Below are 21,382 nucleotides of genomic sequence, written 5' to 3'. Positions count from 1 at the left end.
CCCAGAGAATTGTTTCCTTCTCTCCAATCTGATATAAATTTAACATATCCTACTATTTTACGCGAGCTTGTATCAGTTGATCTGTATAGGTTGCACGTAAAGCCAGCTTTATTTAGTGCTATTATTAAACGAAATAGCACCTTCCAAGAAAGACCAGGTTTTTAGATCGCATGGGGTGCTAATTGCTTGTTCCACTATTTTTAAGCCACAAAGTAGACTACATCCCTGGTATTCCAGCACTGTATGTGCGCAGCACTCCCTGTTAAGGCAGAACACTGCTCGCCACAAAATGGCGGATTCTCCAGAACTTTCCATCACCTTAAAATGGCGCCCAAATGGATAAGGAGAGGGGGAGGGGAACAAAGACAGGGACAAAGAGGACTGAAAAATGGTGGAATGACGATATTCCTGTAAGAAAACCCCATTCTGAACGAACACAGCAGCTTTCTGATAAGAAGTAAGTTAATGGTAACAAGTTTTTTCAAAGTTGTATTTCCTCATATCGGTCATTTCGGCGTTCAAGCCATCTAAAAATCTTCCCAAATCGTTCATAATATCCAAATTTTAGAATTAGTCGAAGGAGGCACTTATACACAGGTTAAACAGATCTATTCTTTAAATGAAATAGTGCAAATCCCTGGAATAGCGCTTTCTCAGATTCCTCTCTATTCATCGTGCTCCAGCACCGACAGCAGCTTTTCGAGAACTTTCCTCCCAGACACTGGAGTAAGCTAAATACCAAGTCTGCGCACTTGCGCAGAAAATACACCCCGGTCACTTTCTGCACATGCGTATTTCTCCTCCGAGTTTCTGCTGCGGTCTGTACCCTTGGGCAGCGCACCGTGCCGCATTTTCCGCGCATGCGTAGATTGCAAGCTTCGCCCGGGGAGTGGAAAAGAAATGTTCACCGGGTGTCACGCAAGCGCAGTTGGCGCTCGTTCTTTTGGCTGGGAAGGGGGAGGGGAGGGGTGGAGAAAAGGGCGAGGATTTCCTTGGCGCCTGCGTGCTACCACGGCGAGCTGTGGCGACCCGGGGTTTCGTGGCGCTTGCGCGCTCGCGGCGACGGATCCCGCGCATGCGCAATGTGGCTCAATTTCGGGTCTGGGGACGAACTGTTAGCGTCTCGAGGAAAAAAAACCGCGTCAGGTCGGGTGGCGCGAGCGAGAAAGAGTGTGTGCGCGTTAGCCGAATGGTGGGATTTACCTCAAGGATTAACCCGGGCTGAGCTGACAGGAACCATCGCCAACGCAAAACCGGACTTTCACTCGCACAGAAAAGGAGCCTTATGACTCGCTAAGGATGGTACGAGAAACCAGGCATCTCTGGGTGGGGAATTTGCCGGAAAATGTGCGCGAAGATAAGATTATCGAGCATTTTAAACGGTAAGTGTGGACTGCGCCGTGTGCGGTATACGCTGTGGAGTGTATAATGTGGGCCTAGCCTCGAGGCCCGTCAGGGTAAACTGAAACCAGAGAAAGTGCCGGCTTCTTGCTGCAGCTGTGTATGAGATCGCGCATACACACGCACGCAAGCTGTTGGTTAAGTTCATATCCTTCATTCCGTAAAAGGGGTCACTGATTGTCTTACAGTATTTCTATTGTTGTGTGACATTGCCAGGATCTTGAGTCGATCTTCTCCAGTCTGCTTTCTGATGCTACCTAATAGCTTTTAATCACTCAGGAGTGGAGGAACACCATTCACTAAAAAGGGAAATGAAACAAACACATTTCGATTTTTGTTCTTGCCCGTGACTTGGCTAAATGTGATTGTGGGAATCTTGTGTATGTTTTTGAAGCTGTTGTACCCTGTGTTCTTCAGTCATAAAGTTTACAACTGTTTCATGTTAATACTGTAAATATTGATGGTTTTGCAAACTGCCTCCCCAAGAGAGAGAAAGATATGAAGATCTGACTGTTTTAGACACATGGGAGCTATAATGGAGGACAGGGGCTGTCTGTGGGAAACTGAGCTGGGGGAGGGGAACACAACACATTCACTGATAGCAAAGGTCCAAACTGGCGCTCATCTACGATCAGATACTGTTTGGCCTTGTACAACAGAAACAAATACAAGCACAAGAAAGATTTCAATTTGGTCAATTTATGTATCGTATTTTAATTAAAGGCAATAATTTGGTATGATATTAAAGGTACCTCTGCAAAATATGCTTCAGCTTACCTGAGAGGTTCGGATTTTCATGTAGGATTGCTGAATTTCGCACAAGCTTATTTATATACGAGACAGGAAGCAGCGATCCAAAGTGCAACCAATGCATCGTGTAATGAACAGATGCAAATTGAAAACAATTCTGATTATGAAACCAGAAAAAAAGGTGAAAGGGAGCTATTGAAGTCGCAAGTTGTTTCTAATGTAAAAATGAGCAGAATGTTTTTATTCTTAAATGAAGTATTGGTGCAAAAAGGAAATGATAAAATAGCAGTGCAGAGCGTAGCGTGTGGTGCTCAGCGTGAGTAAAATGGCGGACTCATTCTCAGTATCAAGCCTCACGTTTGGCATTTGAAGCATGCACTTGTACCTACCCGGCAGAAGATGTGTAGCAAAGCTTGATTTATCATATCTCGTTTTTTTGGGGGCTTAGAAAGAACTTTTACATACCTAATTGCAAAACACTGCCTGATAAGTGATAATTTGCTTTTCAAAAATAAGAATATAGTTTTTACATTTATTTTATGTTTAACCTTGCATTTTTGAATATGAATGAATGGAAGTAATAGATCAATGGTAACTTTTGAAGCTCGGCCTTTGGGGATATCTTTGAATATTGGGGAAGACTCATGGACTATTTTCAAGGATGAGCACATGAGCTGATATTAATGAATTCTCAGACATGTTTAGGAATTTAATTCTGATTTCTTTCACCATATTATGTACGTAATGTTAAAAAAATCTGTTGGATATTTTAAAATTCAACAAAACCTAAACGCAATTAATCGAATCAGATTGCAATAAAATTTCTGCCCCATGTTTAAAATAATGTCATGTTATTTTTAAAAGTATCTTTTATGTATTAAACTGTTAAATTTCAGGAGTAAAGTTGATTGTGGTTTCAGCATTTGTCAGTCTGTATCATTTGGTTCAATTTAAGACTAATGGTAGTGTGGAGATTGCCCAATACATACATACAAACTTCAGTGCTTTAGGTAAAAGATTTTAACGGACTCCTATCTTTTAGTTGAGTGCTGAAGTTGCCTTGTTACTGTTGGTTGGTGACTTTTTAAAAAATTAATTGTCAGTGTGTGAAGTAAGATCTCATTTGCATTGGATAGGAATTTTGTATAAATCATACACTTGCACTTATGTTTATGCTATACTTGTTTAAAAGTAGAATATAAAAAGAGATTTTTCCTAATCCAACCAGATAAAAATGAAAAAAAACACATCATTCTATGACATAGAGGAAATAGGTTTCCACTATGAGCACTTTTTAAAACAGGATTATGGTGATTTAGAAAAATACTGTTATTAAAACCATTTTAAGATATTTTTAGCAGTGCTGTCGTGGTTACAAAAATTATTGAGAGTGATCTGCGGTTGATAGACTCTCTAGTGTCTATTGCTATGTTTAATTATAGAAGAAGACTGTGTATTTTCTGTTATACCAGTTTGAAATGCAAATAAACCAGTTCCCACCCCTCCCCCACCAGAGAACGAGAGGGAAACGCAAAGGGGAGGGTGCAGTAGGTTTCAGCTAGAAATGATCTGGAACACGTTCTACCTGAAAGAAAATCTCCAAACAAAGTAGATAGCTTGTGAAATCAAGCTTTAAACACTAATTCATTTGGTACAACAACATTTAATATATTTAGTGCCCTTTTCATTGTATTTTAGGTCGGCCTATTCTGTAACGTGGCGGGTGTTAGGAAATCATTGGCATAACTCATACCTCATTAGATTCTGTTTTTATGCATTGCACTTTTGTATTGGCCAGAGTTAGGGCACTGTACTTGTCCTAACAAAATGCACAATTAATGTAAGTAGCAAGAATCGTATTCTGAGAGGTGAAATATGGCGTAGGTGTTTAGCATCAGTTAATTTTACTTGCCCAAGTAATGTTGTCATTTTTCTGTATGGAAACAGTAGTCAGATGCTGTGGGTAGAATGAGTTTTCCTTGTGGTCTGTATTTTATTTTGCTGAAGTAAGAACGTTAAGATGAAGATAGTTAAACATGACTTGATTGAACTAGCACTCTCAGGGGAGGAATTATTCAGAGTTAAGAGACATGCAAACTATGCAGAAAATGTTGCTATTTGATTATAATAGCACTATTTTCCAGTCAATATATGAATTTTGGTAATATTGCACTCCGGCAAAACACATTATGTAATGAGTGATACTAGATAGTTCAGCCTTTTAACGTACAAAATTATCTTCTAAGAAGGTTTTGATATTTTTCTTTCCCACCAAAAGAAAGGGACTTGCTTTTAGGAGATGGATTGCCTGTCCATTTACATTGACATCAGAAGACCTGAAATGGATTAGAAATATGCCATATTTGACATCTGTAAGTCAAATTTTGACTGTTAAATTGATCTGTTTCAAAATTGAATCATATCAGAGACAGATTGATACAAATAGTATCAGGAATCTAGCTGTCTAATCTTTTTCACATCTTTTGCAACAAAAGCTGAGAAATCGTTATCTTCCCTTCCCTTCACCATCCCCACCCCAAGAAAGTTGCTCACTCTGTTTAATTGGTATTGGGGTTAGCTTTCAGAAATCTAGTTTTATGAACAGAGAAATGCCACACAATAACAGATTCATAAATAGATTGTGAAAGTAGTTTCATTATAATATAATGATACTTTTGTCTTTCATCTGTTTAGCCACCCCCGATTGAACTTAAAGCCAGATTCAAATTGGATGTTTTCCACCTGTGTGATAGCAGTCATTAACTTCTTGAAAGTGATCGTTAGCAACATTAGGTCTCCAGATGTGAACAAATAAAAATTAATTTGGCATCTGCTGTCATGTTATACACATTTCTGATCTGTGCGTATATTTTAGTTGTGCAAAAATCGAGGAAATCATTCATAGGACAGCGAAATAATACATTTGGCCTTGGCATGGCTGACAGTCACAAAATGAATAATGAACTCTGACCCTTTTGTCCAAATGTGCTGGCTTCAAAATACCAGTTGTGGTTCTGGCATAACAGGCAACAAAAGTGCCAGCTGCTCCTAGCTGCCATGTCTGAATGACAAGAGTTGCAGTTTTGTGTACAAATGAAATAGCTCCCTGCAGATTACAAGAGTACCAGTGGTGTTTAAATTCAATTAATCAACTTTTAATCTTAAGGAAGAATTCAGGCATTTCAAAATTTGTTACGATTTACATTGGGTGGCAGCCCTTAGCATGTAAGTCCCTCTCTTGAGGTTTAGCATTAAGAGATGAGTCAGAAGGTCATTGGATTGAAGCCCTGTTATAGAATATTAGACAGTATTGGGTCAGCACTCAAATGGCTATTCTTGTTGGGTTGCTGCGACATTTTGACCCATGAAGTTGAAAACCTGTCTGTTCAGACTGATATAAATTTCCAATTTTGGAAAGTAAGATAATTTGGTCACTTATGAAATTGTCTGCAGTAGATTGTTGTGCAAAGGTTTTACCTTGCAATAATGTCTGAATTTTAAGTAGTAATTTCTGTGATGTAGAACACCAAAGGTACTGTCTAAATGCAGTTTCTTTATTTGAGGAACATTTGTTTATGAAAAAAAGAACTGCAGATGCTGGATGTCAGAAACAAAAACAAATTGCTGGGAAAATGTATCAGGTCTGGCAGCATCTGCAGAGAGAAAGCAGAGTTTGGGTCCAATAATGCTTTTTCAGAACTGATGATAGCTCGGAAAAGTTTGTTACATATGTTGAAGGTGAGGTTGGGGTGCAGCGATAGGTGGAGCTGAAGCCCAGAGAGAGACAGACAATAGTTGGACAGATAAAGAAACTGGTAGAGGTCAATTTGGGAAAATCAATGGATACTAATTGGGACTATTAGTAGCAGACAATGGGATGGTTATCGTAGCAGCCCATGTAATGACAAGATCTTGTATTTGGAGGGGGTTGGGGTAAAGGCATGGAAGAGCTGCTGAGGTCCTAAAAATTTAAAAGAAATAATGAATCCAGAAGGTTGCATGCCATTCAGTGGAAAGTGAAATGCTGTCCTTCCAGCTTTGCTGCAGCAAGCCCAAAACAGGTGTTGGCCAGGGAACACAGTGGTGTGTTGAAGTGACAGGCAACGGGAAGCATGGGGTAATTTTTTCAGACAGATCCGGGGTATTCTGCAAATTGGATGCGCAGTCTGTGTTTCATCTTTCCAATGTAGAGACTACTTTGTGAGCAAAAAAACTGTAGACTACTTTGAGCGAAGTGCGGGTGAATAACTGCTTCACCTGGAAGGTATTTCTGGGGCCTTTGGTAGTTCCTGCCTCTGCATTATCTGTTTATGATTTCAAAAAACAACCTATTGTGAGGGGCGCAAAATGTTTGCAGCCGTTCTGTGGCTGAAAATAATTTTTAAAACTTCAGTTTATGGAATTTTTGGTCGAGAGCGTATTTGTTGCATTTAATGTTCAAGAAATAATATTTGATTTTATGTACACTTTAATTTTGTGTGCATTAGAACAATCCTCCTCAATCAGAATGACATCGACCTTGTTTAGATACAAGTATGTATAATCAAAATTTTGATCAGGAATTTTACGCCTTTAATTTACTTAAACCCATCTCTGCAAGAAAAAGACTATCAACCTCATCAAAGTTGGAAATTCTTAACTTTTGAGCCTAGGTATGAAGTTTTATCAAGACTGTTTATTTTATCTTGGAAGACATCGCAACTTAGTCAAGTTCTGCTTTTCCTTACCTATTGAAAACACGCACACACATCCCGCATCTTCTTTTGCTTCACACCCCTAAATCTATCACCCTGATTCAGATTTAGTGAGGCCACTATTCCACCTGGCTATGATTAACACCAATCATGGAATGAAGTTGGGATTTTAAGCCTAGGTTTTATATTCAGCAGTATTTGCTATTTTGAAGGAGGACTAAATAATGACTTTCTTGTGATCAGATCTTTTTGACTGATGTCTCCCAAATCTGACCTAATGTATTTGGAATCTCAGTAAGAAAACACCTTCATAAGAACATTGGGAATAGGTGGTTCAACCCCTCACATCTGCTCTGCCGTTGAATACAATCATGCCTGATCTATTTTGGCCTTCATGCCACTTTTCTGTGTGTTCCTCATCATCCTTTAACCCATTGCTAATTAAAAATCTATTCACCCTTAAATTTATTTGGGTCCTGGTGTCCACTGTCCATCAGGGTAGGGAGTTCCACTGATTCATGACCCATTGACAGAAGTAATTCCTCATCATCTCTATTTGAAATCTGCAACCCCGTATCCTAAAGTTATAACCTCTTGTTATAGATGGCAAACGGCCTGATTATTGTAGATATGAAGCGTTGGGTGAAATGCAAAAACTTTCATTTCTTGAATAATAAAACCTTTTAAGATGAGTGTTATCAAAGCAGGTTTCACACTGCTGGGACCTGTGATCGAATACATGGATAAATGAAGTGTTTTCAAGATGAAAGGGGAGCTAGAGAAGTATGTGTGACAAGATAGCTGAAGTGATGACTGCCACTGGTAGAACAATTAAAATTGGGGACAAACAAGGCGAGAATGCAATTTGATACAAATTATGTTTCTTCTAATCGATGATTCTTGCAATCCATCAGTCTGTTTATCATATGTATTCTATTGTTATTGCACATTAATGGTAGAACTAGGAATGTTGATAAATGACTGAACTGAAAATGTTATGTTGGCTGGTTATACATAATGGAGGAGAAAGTGAGGACTGCAGATGCTGGAGATCAGAGCTGAAAATGTGTTGCTGGAAAAGCGCAGCAGGTCAGGCAGCATCCAAGGAGCAGGAGAATCGACGTTTCGGGCATGAGCTCTTCTTCAGGAATCATAATGGAAGATTATTTCAAAACTATTCATTTGTCCTTTGCACGTGTTGCAGATCTGATATTGTAAATATAGTTTGATTTAAAACAGGGCAAGAACAATAATTGCTATGAGTTCTTTGTGATCAAATCAAACCTGACTGGTTTTATAACTGAAATATTTTTTTAATATAGAATGCCTAAATTATTGATGTTAGATATGTCATTTATCTAACGATTCATTGAACTATGTAGTCATGAATTTGTTTTGATGTTGGGTGTGCTTGTTGAATACATGCATCCAATATGCACTTGCTAAGTATTCTCACTATGTCAAGCATACAAATGAGAAACACTATTTTAATACTGTATGTTAGAAGTAGACAAAAGTGTCGATATGGAAAAGTAGATCAGTGGTTTGAATTTAAGGATTTAACTTGTTTCATTGTGATCAGCTCATAGGGTTTTAGAGAACATGTTTGTTTTGGACATTGGACCTAAATTGCTAATAGTTGCAATGTAAATAAGATGTCCATATATCCTGAAAAAGATAACATCTATCTATTGCAAATGTTTAGTATTTTATGTATTAAGCAATTCCCAGCAGTCACAAATGGTTGTTTTCTGCTGATTGGTTTGTGGTAATCTGATTGTGCCCACTTGTTCGAGATATAAGTTTAAACTGTTAAAGTTCCTGTGGTTATTAAATTGTCTGGGAGTTTGATTCAATGGGATTCAACACACAAGTAACAGGTCTCTTGTCGTCCAGCATTCCAGGTAATTAATTTTTCCTAATGCTTTGCCTATTGGTGAATACCTATCCTCTGATTGTTTGATTATCTAATTAAGTTCTCAGCATAAGTGCACCGTGTTTTTTTAAAAAAAAACAACTTTTTTTAAATGGACTGTGAAGTTAGGATCTGGAATACATAAGCTATGACACTGATTGATGTATTTGTGGCTTAAAAAGAAAATTGGTTAAGCACCTAAAGTGAGGGTATTTGCACGACTGTCCAGGACAGTGGTGCTAGCTGAGCTGCTCTTGCAGGGAGCTGTCATTGACAGGAGGAGCTGAAAAGCCATTTTTTTGCACTGTAACTGTTCTATGATTCAGTTTCCTCTTGTTCAGATAATATCTTTGTATCTACCATTGAATTGCTTGATCAGTTTAAACATCTGTAGGTTGTTCTGAATTTGAGGGAATGTACTGCAGGCTCATGGCTAATCAGAATTTAGCACTTTTGACTCATTCTGGTGAATTAGTGGACTCCTGCTCTCTGCCACCTAATTTATTGCTGTACTGTTGGGGGAATCTTGCCGTCAACTACCAAGACCCAAATCCTATTGTCTGTACTGTTCCACATTTTAGGACATTGCTTGAAGCCTGCATCTTTGTGCATGCTTTTGGTCACCTACCATAGTATCATTTTATGTGGCTCAGTGTCATATTTTGCTTTGTAATGCTCCTGTGAAGTGCGGTGGGATGTTTTGTATAAATGTAAGTTGTTGCATCATATCTCTCCCAGTGCCAGTGTATTCTGATGGGCGATGCTGTAAATGGACCATGATTTGCACTCTGCAAGTGAGGCTTGGCTTCCTCGTTTTTGAATTTCATGCCTTTTTTTAAAACAAAGGTTGGCGTTCCACTAGTCTTTCTGATTACAGTTTTGTACCCAGGGATCAATTTTTAGCAATTTTAATGCATCAGGATATCTAAGTTTTATTGTCCTCCGCAGTTGATCTAGCACAATTAAGAAAATACTCTTGATTGGTGTTTCTTAGATCACATCTGATTTTATCTTAGTCGCCCCTTTACCGTTGTAACTTCCTCCTCCTACCAGTATAAACTTACTATGGTTCCTGACTTCAACTAATTTTCAAATTTCTATAGGCAATCCCCTATACCTTTGTTCAAGTCATTAATTTGTTCAGTGAACCGTTGAGGCTCTAATATAATTCTTAGGGAATGCCATTTGAAACAACTAGCTACTCGACCAATTCCTACTCTCTCATCCTCCAAACAATATCCCAGTTAGATGTATAAATCTATCTAAATTTGATGATTTCTCATGTATTTATTTCTAAAATAGCTTACAGAAATTCATAGGAATGGCATGTCTGTTTTCCTATCCTTTTCCTATTTATCATGCTAGATATCAGCTGCTTGTTTAAGTGGATTAGTCACACATGACCTAAGCTTCTCAAATCTTTGCACACTTCTATCAGTTTGTATCTTGAGCAAATTTAAGTAATATGACATGGGTGTCTCTGCAAGATCGGAACTTATGACTTAACCCTAATTCCTCCTGAGAAGATATGTTTTAATAGTGAACCACCTTTTCTCACTGTTGTAGTCTGCTTGGTGAAGCTACTCAAACAAAAAACGAACAGCAATACAGTACATGTCTGGACCCTTTTTTTTTCCTAGGAGGCAAAGATCAGAGATTTGGAAGATGATGTTGAAGAAACCTTGTTGAGTTGTGGTAGTAGATGTTGTAAATGGTATCAACTATAGTCAAATTGCACAGGTGCTGGCAGGACTGAATGCCTGAAAAGTGATGCTTTGTCCAAGTAGTGTTGAATTTCTTGATGGTAGTTAGATGAGTTCAGACCCAAGCAGCTAGAAAATATTTTATTACACCCCTGACTTATCTTGTAAATTATGGAAATGCTTTGGGAAGTTGGGAGGTATGATATTTGTCATTGAATACCCAAACTCTGACCTAATCTTGTTGTAGAATTGTATGCATGAAGATGCCTGGAGCAATGAATAGCAATAATAGAAGCTTTAACCTTTTTCATCGAGGCAAAGACATGCTTACCATATCTATTAGAATTATTTGAGCAGTTATGAGCAAGTTAGAGAAAGGAGAACCAGTTGATGTGATCTGTTTAGATTTCTAAAAGACATTTGACAAGGTGCCGCACAAGAACCTACTAAGTACGATAAAAGCCAGTGATGTTACGGGCTAGGTACTGGCTTGGATAAAGGATTGGTTGACTGACATAAGACAAAGAGTGGAGATAAAGAAATCTTTTTCAGGATAGTAGTCAGTGACTAGTTTAGTTTTGCAGGAGTCATTGTTGGGACCGCAACTATTCATGTTATACATTAATAATCTGGACAAAGAAACTGGGAGCACTGTTGTTAAGTTTATAGAAGGGAAATGCTAAATAGTTTTTTTTAAGTTTAAGGGACAGGTAGTGTTGAGAAAGTAGGGAGGTTGGAGGAGGACTTGAACAGGCTAGGAGGGTGGACAAGTAAGTGGCAGATGGAATACAATATGGGAATATATGAGGTTATGTACTTTGTAAAGAATAGTAGCAAAGACTATTTTCTAAATGGGGAAAGGCTTCAGAAATTTGAAGTGCAAAGGAACTTCCAAGCCCTAGTTTAGGATTCTCATGATGCTAACATGCGCATTCAGGAAGGCAAATTTCAAAAGGGTTAGGATACTAGAGCACGGATGTGAAGTTGAAGCTGCATAAGGCTCTGGTCTGACTGCATTTGGAATATTGTGACCGGTTCTAGACCCCATATCTAAGAAAGGATGTGCTGGTGTTGGAGAGGGTCCAGCGGAGGTTTACAAGTATGACCCTGGGGGTGAAGGGCTTGTCACATGAGGAGCAGTTGAAGACTTCAGGTCAATACTCGACAGAGTTTAGAAGGATGAGTGTGGATCTGATTGAAATGTAGAGAATATTGAGAGGATAGAATGAATGTGGAGATGATGTTTGCACTGGTGGGAGAGACTAGGACCTGAGGGCACAACTTCAGAGTGAAAAGATGACCCTTTAGAGTTGAGATGAGGAAGAGATTCTTCAGATCGAGCGTGGTCAGTCTGTAGAACTGTGTATCACTCCTGTGATACACTTATCACAACATAAAAAGACTGACTAATGTACAATCTTGATAATGTATAAATTTAGTCAAGATAAACCTCTGGATGAAAAGCAGTTCTGTATAATTATTACAGTTCTTTTTATTAAAAAAGATCAAGCTCCATGATGTGTATTTCCTTATAGTATTGAAGTTATTATTAGTGAGGCTGAGTAAAGTTCCAAATATTTTTTGAGAATCATGCATTTGGTGCTTTGTTTATTGTGTTGCCTAGTTTATTGCCTGTGTTTGCTCTGTTAAAATTGTGATGCAAGTTTTCACAATCTTTAGGCCGTTTAAAAAGCAAAGTAGTTTCTGTGATGGTTCAGTTGGTGAAGACAGGGTGTAACTGAACACTTCAATGTTTTCTCATCTGCTTAATTAGTTACTCTCAACCCAAGCAACATTTTGTGTGCTACAATTGGTCTCTGACCAGACTATTAATGGCAAAATCTGTTACTTTTTGGTTGCCCAGTAACTATCATCAATCTAGAAAGTATTTGCATGTGAACATGCAGTTAGAACAGAATTATATATCGGTTGTGATTGGATACTAAGCTGACAGTCTCAGTCTTGAGTTTTCACATTACATATTTGGTACTCCTTTAGAAATATTGGAAATTTCAACAAGTTAGGGTTCAACTTGGTATTGAAATGGGGATAATGAATAGCTGGGTGGCAGTGTTCAACTTGAATAAAATATAGTTGCAAATTAGTTGACATCTGTCTATACCTCAGTGGGAGTACTAGAGATCATCAATTCAGGCAAAATAAATTAAGTCAGATTGAAAAAAAATACTGTTAGTAAAATGGAGCTATCTGATAATTTGTTCAGCAAGGGATGGGGGAGGAGGCCAAAAAGGTGAATTTTCTGGCCTAGTAGAGGGGGGCGGGGTTGACTAATGCTCATCGCACACTGCACATCCATGGGTCTACATTTCTACTGCGGTGTCTTTCATGCTACATAGTTTTTTTCCCCTAATGAATCTGTTCAGAAATGTTATTACACCCCTCTGGAGCATGTGGGATTTGAACCTGGACCTCCTGGCAGAGAGGTTCGGATGTTACCATTGCACCACACCAGCCCCATCAATCAGATTTTTCTTTGCTTGGAAATCTTCCAATTTCACGTTCCATTCTGATCCCTAATTTAAAGGGCAATTTGTTAATCAGTCCTGTTTGATATTTTCTCTGGCAACAGATTTTGTCATTCTTTTTAAAAACTGTTTCTACTTTTGATTTTAAGGATATTTTAACCGTGGAACATAATACTTTTGCATGATCCTTCTGATGTCTCCGATGAGATGCCTGCAAGTTTGGGTTATTACATAACCTTAAGCCAATTCCCATCAATGTTGATGTGTTGCTAATGCTATGTTGACAGCCCCACCTACTGGTGCGGTATTTTTAGAGTCTTGAAATTGCTAATTATTTGAATATTGAATATGTAGTGCTGCCACTGAGGAGAAGATCCAGTTATGAGTAATTTTACATACACAGTTTATATTATACATTCTTATACCCCCATTTATAAATAAACATGAAATTTGTTTATATAGTTTCCTTTACCACCCCAACATTCCCAAAACCTGTCACACCCAATTAAGCATTTGTGATGTGTAGTCACTGTTAAACAAAATCAGGAAAACGTTTGCAGGACATGAACATAAATGCAAAATATTTACTTTATTATGGATGTGTACATAACTGTTTCAAAAATGATGTATTAACTGCAAAATGAACATGGAAAATCTGAAATAACCAGAAATTGTTAAGCAATATGAAAATGCCATTTAAGTTGGGATCTTATTTCAAATTTGTGGTCTCCGATTAACCTTCAGCAGTGTTGTGCAGTCAGGTGTAATTAACATGGCTGGAAAATGTGATTCAGCTGTTCCACCTGTGAAAGATGGTAGTTGATTAACTTTGTAAGTGCTATGTGCTGGGGGAGGGGATGTCCAAATCTTTTATTTACAAACTGCTATATCACAGTTTATTGCATCTTCTCTTCAAAGGCTCGATAGCATATGATTAGACCATAAGACATAGGAGCGGAAGTAAGGCCATTCGGCCCATCGAGTCCACTCCGCCATTCAATCATGGCTGATGGGCACTTCAACTCCACTTACCCGCATTCTCCCCGTAGCCCTTAATTCCTTGTGACATCAAGAATTTATCAATTTCTGCCTTGAAGACATTTAGCGTCCCAGCCTCCACTGCACTCTGTGGCAATGAATTCCACAAGCCCACCACTCTCTGGCTGAAGAAATGTCTCCGCATTTCTGTTCTGACTTTACCCCCTCTAATTCTAAGGCTGTGTCCACGGGTCCTAGTCTCCTCGCCTAACGGAAACAATTTCTTAGCATCCACCCTTTCCAAACCACGTATTATCTTATAAGTTTCTATTAAATCTCCCCTTAATCTTCTAAACTCCAATGAATACAATCCCAGGATCCTCAGCCGTTCCTTGTATGTTAGACCAACCATTGATTGATGGATAAGATGTGCCACACTGACATCATGCATTAACAAATGCATTCTGATTATGCTCGACTTTGTTTCTCACCAGTCTGAGTGACAACCTGACAACCTTAAACTTTCATTCTATTTTCCATTATGTAGCCAGTTGCTACCGATTCTGATGCTTTTACCTTGACACCACATTCTATGATCTTCGGCATTCTCTTATTGAAGGCATTTTAAAGTCCATGTATATCAAACCCATTGCATTACCTTTGTATACTTGTTACTTTATTTTAGAATCGGTGGTTAACATTCCATTTTTTGTTTTCTAGATTTTTTTTCTTCTGTTGTATCTTTAAGAAGTGATTCCATTATTTTTCCTATCATTGACAAATTAATTATCATTGCAAATGCTCCATTTGGCTATGAGGTGAACTTCAGGTACATTTCATGGATGTCAAATGTTTTTGTGGTGTTTCGAGTTAGATGTGTTTTCGAGGGCTATCTTTGAGAGAATTGATAATTTGAGACTTGGGTAAATGCTGTAAACTGAAAACTAACCAAAAAAATAGATTTATATAATGACAGTTCATGTGGATGTTGCAGACCTTCGTGCCATTATTAAACTTTAGGAGAACAGAGTATTTCTATTGCTGTAACTATTACTGTTCAAGATTTGCAGATTGTTTACCTAAAATACTCGAGTTCAAGCTTTCCCTTTAAAAACTTTCCAGATTTAAATAGTTTACTCCACTAATTTATTTGAACAGAAAAAAAAGTTCACAACCAAAAGCATGTATTGAAGGGACATCCGTGTAAAATGCACAGATTATAATATTTTTTCTAAATTAGATTATACTTTTTTAGTTTGAAATAAGATATTCCTCGGTCTTTCATTGTAAGGCAGAAAACATTCGAGCCTTAAATTATACACAGTACCGATGTGCGGTGATTTTTGTTTTGTATGAATTAGAAGAAGCTGCACCTATTCGCCTCATTCATTGTGCTTGTCGGTTGTGGCCCCACACTAGGACATTATATTCCTGGATAATTGCAAGAATCTTCATTTTGCATCTGTATTTAAATCGAATATCGTGATTTTCGTTTTGAAGTGATGGATAGTCCTCCGCGTATGCAGCCGATATGTACATTTCAAACCGATTAAATTACTGCCAAGGAGAAGCTGTTGCGATTGTCCTTTTGTCATTTTCCCTCCCCCATAGTTGTTTGTTTGGATCGGCTATGTTAACGTTTGGTGTGACTCTAGTATAACAATAAAATGCTACAATACTTCGGGCAGGGGTTACTTTTGGTCTTTTTTTAATGTTGCAAATGTGGATCTGTCGATTGGATTACTTGATTGTCCAAAACCATTTTAAAACAGCGTTTTTCGTAAGCGAGAGCTATTCCGAGCACAGAAAGGAGAATTGTTTTGATTCTGCAGTGTATTATGTAAAAATGTGTGGCATTCACTTGTCTCAAGAGACTTGGCTAGAAAAAAACGAGGCTGCACAATCCACTGCTAATACCACGCTCGCTAATTAAAAAGAAAAATCGCATTATTCGAGAACAGCATTGTACAGAACAGTCATATCTGATAGCGGTAGGACACCTAAGTACATGTCTGTTCTCAGAAATAGGGAACAACCGTTTGAATGTATATGAATTAGAGAGAAATCTACAAATTAGGCATACCGCAATGAAATCCTGCTATATTCCCAACGTATCATGTGATATCGCTGTCGAGCCACCCAGTTCCAGAAAGGTAATTTAATTGATGACTACGTCCAATGCGAATACTATCAAGGATTATGTCCATGAAATAATAAAAATCGTTATGCGTTAACAAAAGATTACTTTGGGAAAATGAAGTTACATTTTAACACCGGATTGTGCACATATTCTAAATCTAGCTGGCCATTTTTCTTTACAACATTGGCATATTCTGCTAACAGTGTTCAAGTCATGTCTTTTTTTCTCTCTCGATCTCCCGCCATTACATGGATCTGTTGGATCCCTGTGATGTATCCCGCCATTTTACAGCATTGCACCGCCAGTCGGCTGCGAGATTGCAGCAACTGGAGAACTTGGAAGGCAGCCACGAGGTGCGTCCATGTAGCCAGTTCAGCTCAGTTGAGGGAATGCGCGTTATTATTCCTCTCGGCATTTAACCAAAGTGCAGCCTCTTGTGTAAACGGCCTTGACTTTTGAAGTGACACGAACCCTGTAAACAGACCGAAACGTTTATGTTTAATCTGGGTTCAAATAACAAATCGAGCCGCAGTTAGTGAATGGGTGGCGTATTACTTCGATTATTTTAATTACAATGTGTTGCATACATGCGTTGTAAATTAAAAACGTTTGAGATAACATTTCACAACTTTAATGACAAAAATAGTTTTCGCTTCGGTTGTGTTTTACTTAATGGGAGGATTAATAATTACTTTGGGTGAGGCTGAGAATAACTGATACTTGAAGGAAGCGTGTACAAAGACATAGAGCCATACAGCATAGAAACTGGCACTTCGGCTATGTCAATGAGATCAACAAACGCCAAACCGCAGCCAAATGGGATTAGTTTACTTGGTCCACAGTTTGATCCACAGCCCTGGCATTTTAAGTACTTATCCAGATGCTGCTTAAATGCTGCAATAATACCTGCTTCCACCAACCTTTTCAGGCAGCATTGGAATTTGTCTACCATCCTCTGGGTCAAAGGGTTTTCTCAGATTTCCTCGAAACCACTTGCTCCTCGCGTTAAACGTATGCCCTCTAGTTTTGGAACCGTCTGCTAAAGGGAAGAGATTCTTCTGATCTATCTGTGCCTCATAATTAAATAAGAAAAGTTTAATAAAATTAATTTTTCTGATCAACTGTTCAGAGAAATGTTATTACACACCTCTGGAGCAGGTGGAATTTGAACCTATGGCTTCCAGTCAGGACTAGGAAACTACCACTGTACCACATATACCTCAACCAGACCACTCCCTTTGCCGCATCTGTGCCATGGAAACAAACCCAGCCGGACAGGCTTTTCACTCCAGGCAATATCCTGGACAAGACTCTTGCATATATGTTTTGCGAAGCAGGAATTTGGAATTTGGTGTCTTGTAACATAACAGATCTGGTGTTTACAAATTGAGGAGATGCTTGATATGTGTTTTGAAAATTTCTAGTTTCAGTAGGGCTAGATTGTATCTAAAAACTTTAGTTTCCTGCCATGTGTTTCATGTCACTGATTTATTTTTCTATACTGCTGTTAGCCAGAAGCTGAGTGGAAATCTATCAAAATGTTAAGTTTAGGATTTTTAAAGCATCGCCATTAATGGAAAAATCAACAGATCACCGAGCCAGTAATATTTACAGCAACCTTCATTTGAAAACAATATGCTGAAAATGGTGACAGTGATTAAACATCGTCCATTCAGGGAATAGCTGAAACTTACAGATCAGGGTCCCTAGTCTGTTCTGACTTGGATGATTGGATCCTGTTCAATACCATTCACGACTGACGGGTTGGACAGAAGGGCCTGTTTCCATGCTGTACATCTCTATGACTGACTCTATAACTTCTCAGGTACTGAAGGATTCTGTGTCCCTGTAAAGGAAGACTGCGAGCATGCATGGGTTGATAAATGGCAAATAAAACAATTTCACTTCGCACAAGTGCCAGACATCCAACATCTCTGGCATGAGAAAACTGAAGCATCATCCCTTGATAGTAAATGGCATACCATTGCTGAATCAACATTCTTAATCTGAAACTTTCCAGAACTAGCATTTTAAATACCATGACTACGAGAGCAGATCAGAGGCTGGGAATTCTATGGAGACTCCCTAAAGTCTATCACAATCTATAAGGCAGAAGTCAGGAATGTGGTAGAATAATTTCTGCTTGTCTGAATGAGTGCAGGTCTAGCAATACACAAGCTCAACAGCAGCCCACTTGAACATGCACTCTCTCCATTCTTAATCCATGTTCTGCATACAAGATGTCCTGGAACAACTTTCAAAGGATCTTTTTACTAACCTGTGATCTCCACTAGCTCAAAGGTAAAGGCAGCAGATGCGCAGAACTAGCTCCATCTGCACGTTCCCCTCCACCCATATATAATCCTGGTTTGAAGCTACATTACTCTGTTAACAGTTGCTAGGTCAGAAACTTCCTTCCAAACAGCAACATCTTGGTTTCTCAGTAGAATCTCTGCCATGGAGTTTGTGCAGTTTAAGTGGGCATGTTGTCACCACTATATCAAAGGCAGTTATAATGGGTATAAATGCTAGCCTTGCAAGCAATGTTCAGATTTCATGAATAAATTTTAAAAGTAACTACAGATTGTGGGTTGGCAGTGCCAAGGTTGCACACTCATGCAGGTGGCACTGGTGAGCTCATGTAACCAAAACAAAGCCATGGACAAAAGAATGCATTTTAAAGTCATAGAGATATGTCGCATAGGAAGCAGATCCTTCATCCAACATGTCCATGCTGATCAGATATCCTAAATTAATCTAGTCCCATTTGCCAGCATTTGGCCAATATCGCTCTAAACCCTTCGTATTCATATACCTATCCAGATGTCTTTTAAATGTTGTAATTGTACCAGCCTCCATCACCACCTCTGGCAGCTCATTGCATACGCACACCACCACCTGTGTGAAAAAGTTGCCTCTTGAGTCCCTTTTTAAATCTTTTCCCCTTTCACCGTAAACCTGCATCCTGTAGTTTTGGACTCCCCTACCCCTGGGAAAAAGCCTTAACTATTCATCTTATCTATGCCCCTCATAAACTTCTCAGGCTTCAACGCTCCTGGAAAAATAATCCCAACCCTGCAGCCTCTCCTTTAACTCAAACCCTCCAGCCATAGCAACATCCTTGTAAATCTTTTCTATTAGCAGGGAGACCAGAATTGAATGAAGTATTCCAAATGTAGCAAAATCAACGTCCTATATTGCTGCAACCTGAACTCCCACTCCAGTACTGAATGCACTGAGTATATGTACCAAACGCTGCCTTCACTTTCCTGTCCACCTGTGGCTCCACTTTCAAGGAACTATGAACTTACGCCCCAAGGTCTCTTTGTTTGGCAACCCTCTCCGAGGACCTCACTTTAAGCGTATAAGTCCTGCCCCGATTTGCTTTTCCAAAATGTAGCACCTCACGTTTATCTAAATTAAATTTAATCTGCCACTCCTCGGCCCATTTGCCCATCTGATCAAAGTCCTATTGTGCTTTAAGATCTTCTTTGCTGACCACTGCACCTCCAATTTTGGTGTCATCTGCAAACTTACTAACCATACCTCCTATGTTCACATCCAAATCATTTGTAAATAATTTTATAATTCACTAAATAGAAGAAGCCAACATTCAGGCTTGAACAATAGCACTTTGAATGTGAGTGTCATGGTCCAATGTGCAAACATGAACCTGATGAGTTCTCAGATCTTTGTCTGATTTAGGTAGGTTTTCAGTAGAGCATAAGGCATCAGTCGTCGTGTTCAGGAAATGAACCACATATAATTGGGTTGGTGGTGATGGGAAGACAAAGAAAGAATGTTGATAAAACGAAGAGGGTGGTTCATTCCACCTCACCCACGTGTACTCCCAACATTGGGCTCCAACATATTCCTCAAAGGGAGGGATACTTCATAACCCTGAGTGATTTTGTATTTGTTACCTCCATTTATACAATAACATTTTAAAGAACTATATCCCTGACGACTCGTTCCAGTCCCTGTTTGTATGTAATCCCCTCTTCAAATTATGCCAATTAGTGTGATCATATGGGCAGCACTATTTTGGTTCCTGGCAATTGCTGTTTCTGGTCACCGTGCCACGTAGTTGTGGTGATGTCAATAAATACTGACGAAGCACTCTGGTGGTGGGGTGGGTTAATATTATGATTGACATCAATTAAATGGGTTCTTGTTTCTAGTTGTAATATACCTGCTAGAAATATACAATTCTTTACTTTATTGATGTATGTCATTTCCGTGGTCTAGAAAATTGTATGGATCCAGCACAACCAGCAATTATGAAATGAGTTTGCCAACTCTTACCAAATCTGGCACATTTACTGGCTGTATGAGACTCGTGTTTTGAGAGCTAGTGTACTGACATATCAATGTAGAAGTGGTCTATATAGACATCAGAGGAGCATAAAATCAAGCTTCACTATGTTTTATTACCAAAATTCATAAATAAGACCTATTTGAATAATGCATAGGAGAACAATTATGGAAAAGACTTGAGTCCTTCACAATCACAAGACTAACCAAAGCACTTCAGTTAACAAAATACTTTTGAAGTATTGTCACTGTTTTAATGTAGAAAGCATGGTAGCCAATATCTGCACACCAATACCCTACAAACAACAAGGACCAGATGGTCCATTTTAATCATGCTAGTTGAGGAATGCATGTTCAACAGGACACTGGTGAATTCTTCTGCTCTTATTCAAATGATGTCATAGGAATTTTTATTTCACCCGAGAAGCCAGGTGGGGTTTAGGTTTAGTACATTATCTGGAAGATGGTGGTTTTGATAGTACGGTACTCCTTCAGTACTGCACTGGAATTTTAATTTTATGCTCCAGTCTCTGAAGTGAGAGCTGAACCCAAATCAGTCTGCCTCAAATAAATGTGTTATTATCGACCATGGGTGAAACATACAAAAATAATAATTCAAAGCTTTCATTCAAAGAATAGCAAGGATGGACCCTTGCTTTATATTTTAAAATAATAGCCTTTTGACAAAAAAATTAAAATTTATAACAAGTTTAGATTTTCTATTTCTGATTGCTTTACTTTGTCTTGATTTATTTTTGCAATTATTCATTAAATGATGTTTATTTCCATTTTAGCAACGCTTTACTTTTTAAAAAAAAAATATTTTGAGAAAAATGAGTCTTTTCAAAAATCTAGAACACTGAAAAAAAAAGTAAAGGTCAATGTATTCTTAAGTAGGAGAAAGTGAGGACTGCAGATGCTGGAGTACCAGAGTTGAAAAATGTGGTGCTGGAAAAATACTGCAGGCCAGGTAGCATCTCCTGTTCCTCGGATGCTGCCTG

General features: G+C 38.6%; 1 protein-coding gene across 8 annotated transcripts in view; it reads left to right on the top strand.

Moving 5' to 3' along the window:
* The first annotated feature begins 949 nt into the window (after positions 1–949).
* spen (spen family transcriptional repressor) overlaps positions 950–21,382 on the top strand; it is a 104,562-nt gene continuing 84,129 nt past the window's right edge. For 4 of the 8 annotated variants that reach the window (XM_043675716.1, XM_043675718.1, XM_043675721.1 and 1 more), the window contains exon 1: positions 950–1,382. In XM_043675716.1, coding sequence (XP_043531651.1) covers positions 1,300–1,382 — 83 coding nt within the window. In that variant the 5' untranslated portion in view covers positions 950–1,299. The remainder of the gene's footprint in view (positions 1,383–21,382) is intronic. The other 4 variants (XM_043675720.1, XM_043675719.1, XM_043675717.1 and 1 more) reach the window with 2 other exon arrangements.

The sequence above is a fragment of the Chiloscyllium plagiosum genome, chromosome 34 (assembly GCF_004010195.1).
Source record: "Chiloscyllium plagiosum isolate BGI_BamShark_2017 chromosome 34, ASM401019v2, whole genome shotgun sequence".
In the NCBI taxonomy this organism is placed as follows: Eukaryota; Metazoa; Chordata; class Chondrichthyes; order Orectolobiformes; family Hemiscylliidae; genus Chiloscyllium; species Chiloscyllium plagiosum.
The sequence above is the reverse complement of the archived record's forward strand: the minus strand, read 5'-3'. Positions and strand labels throughout refer to the sequence as shown.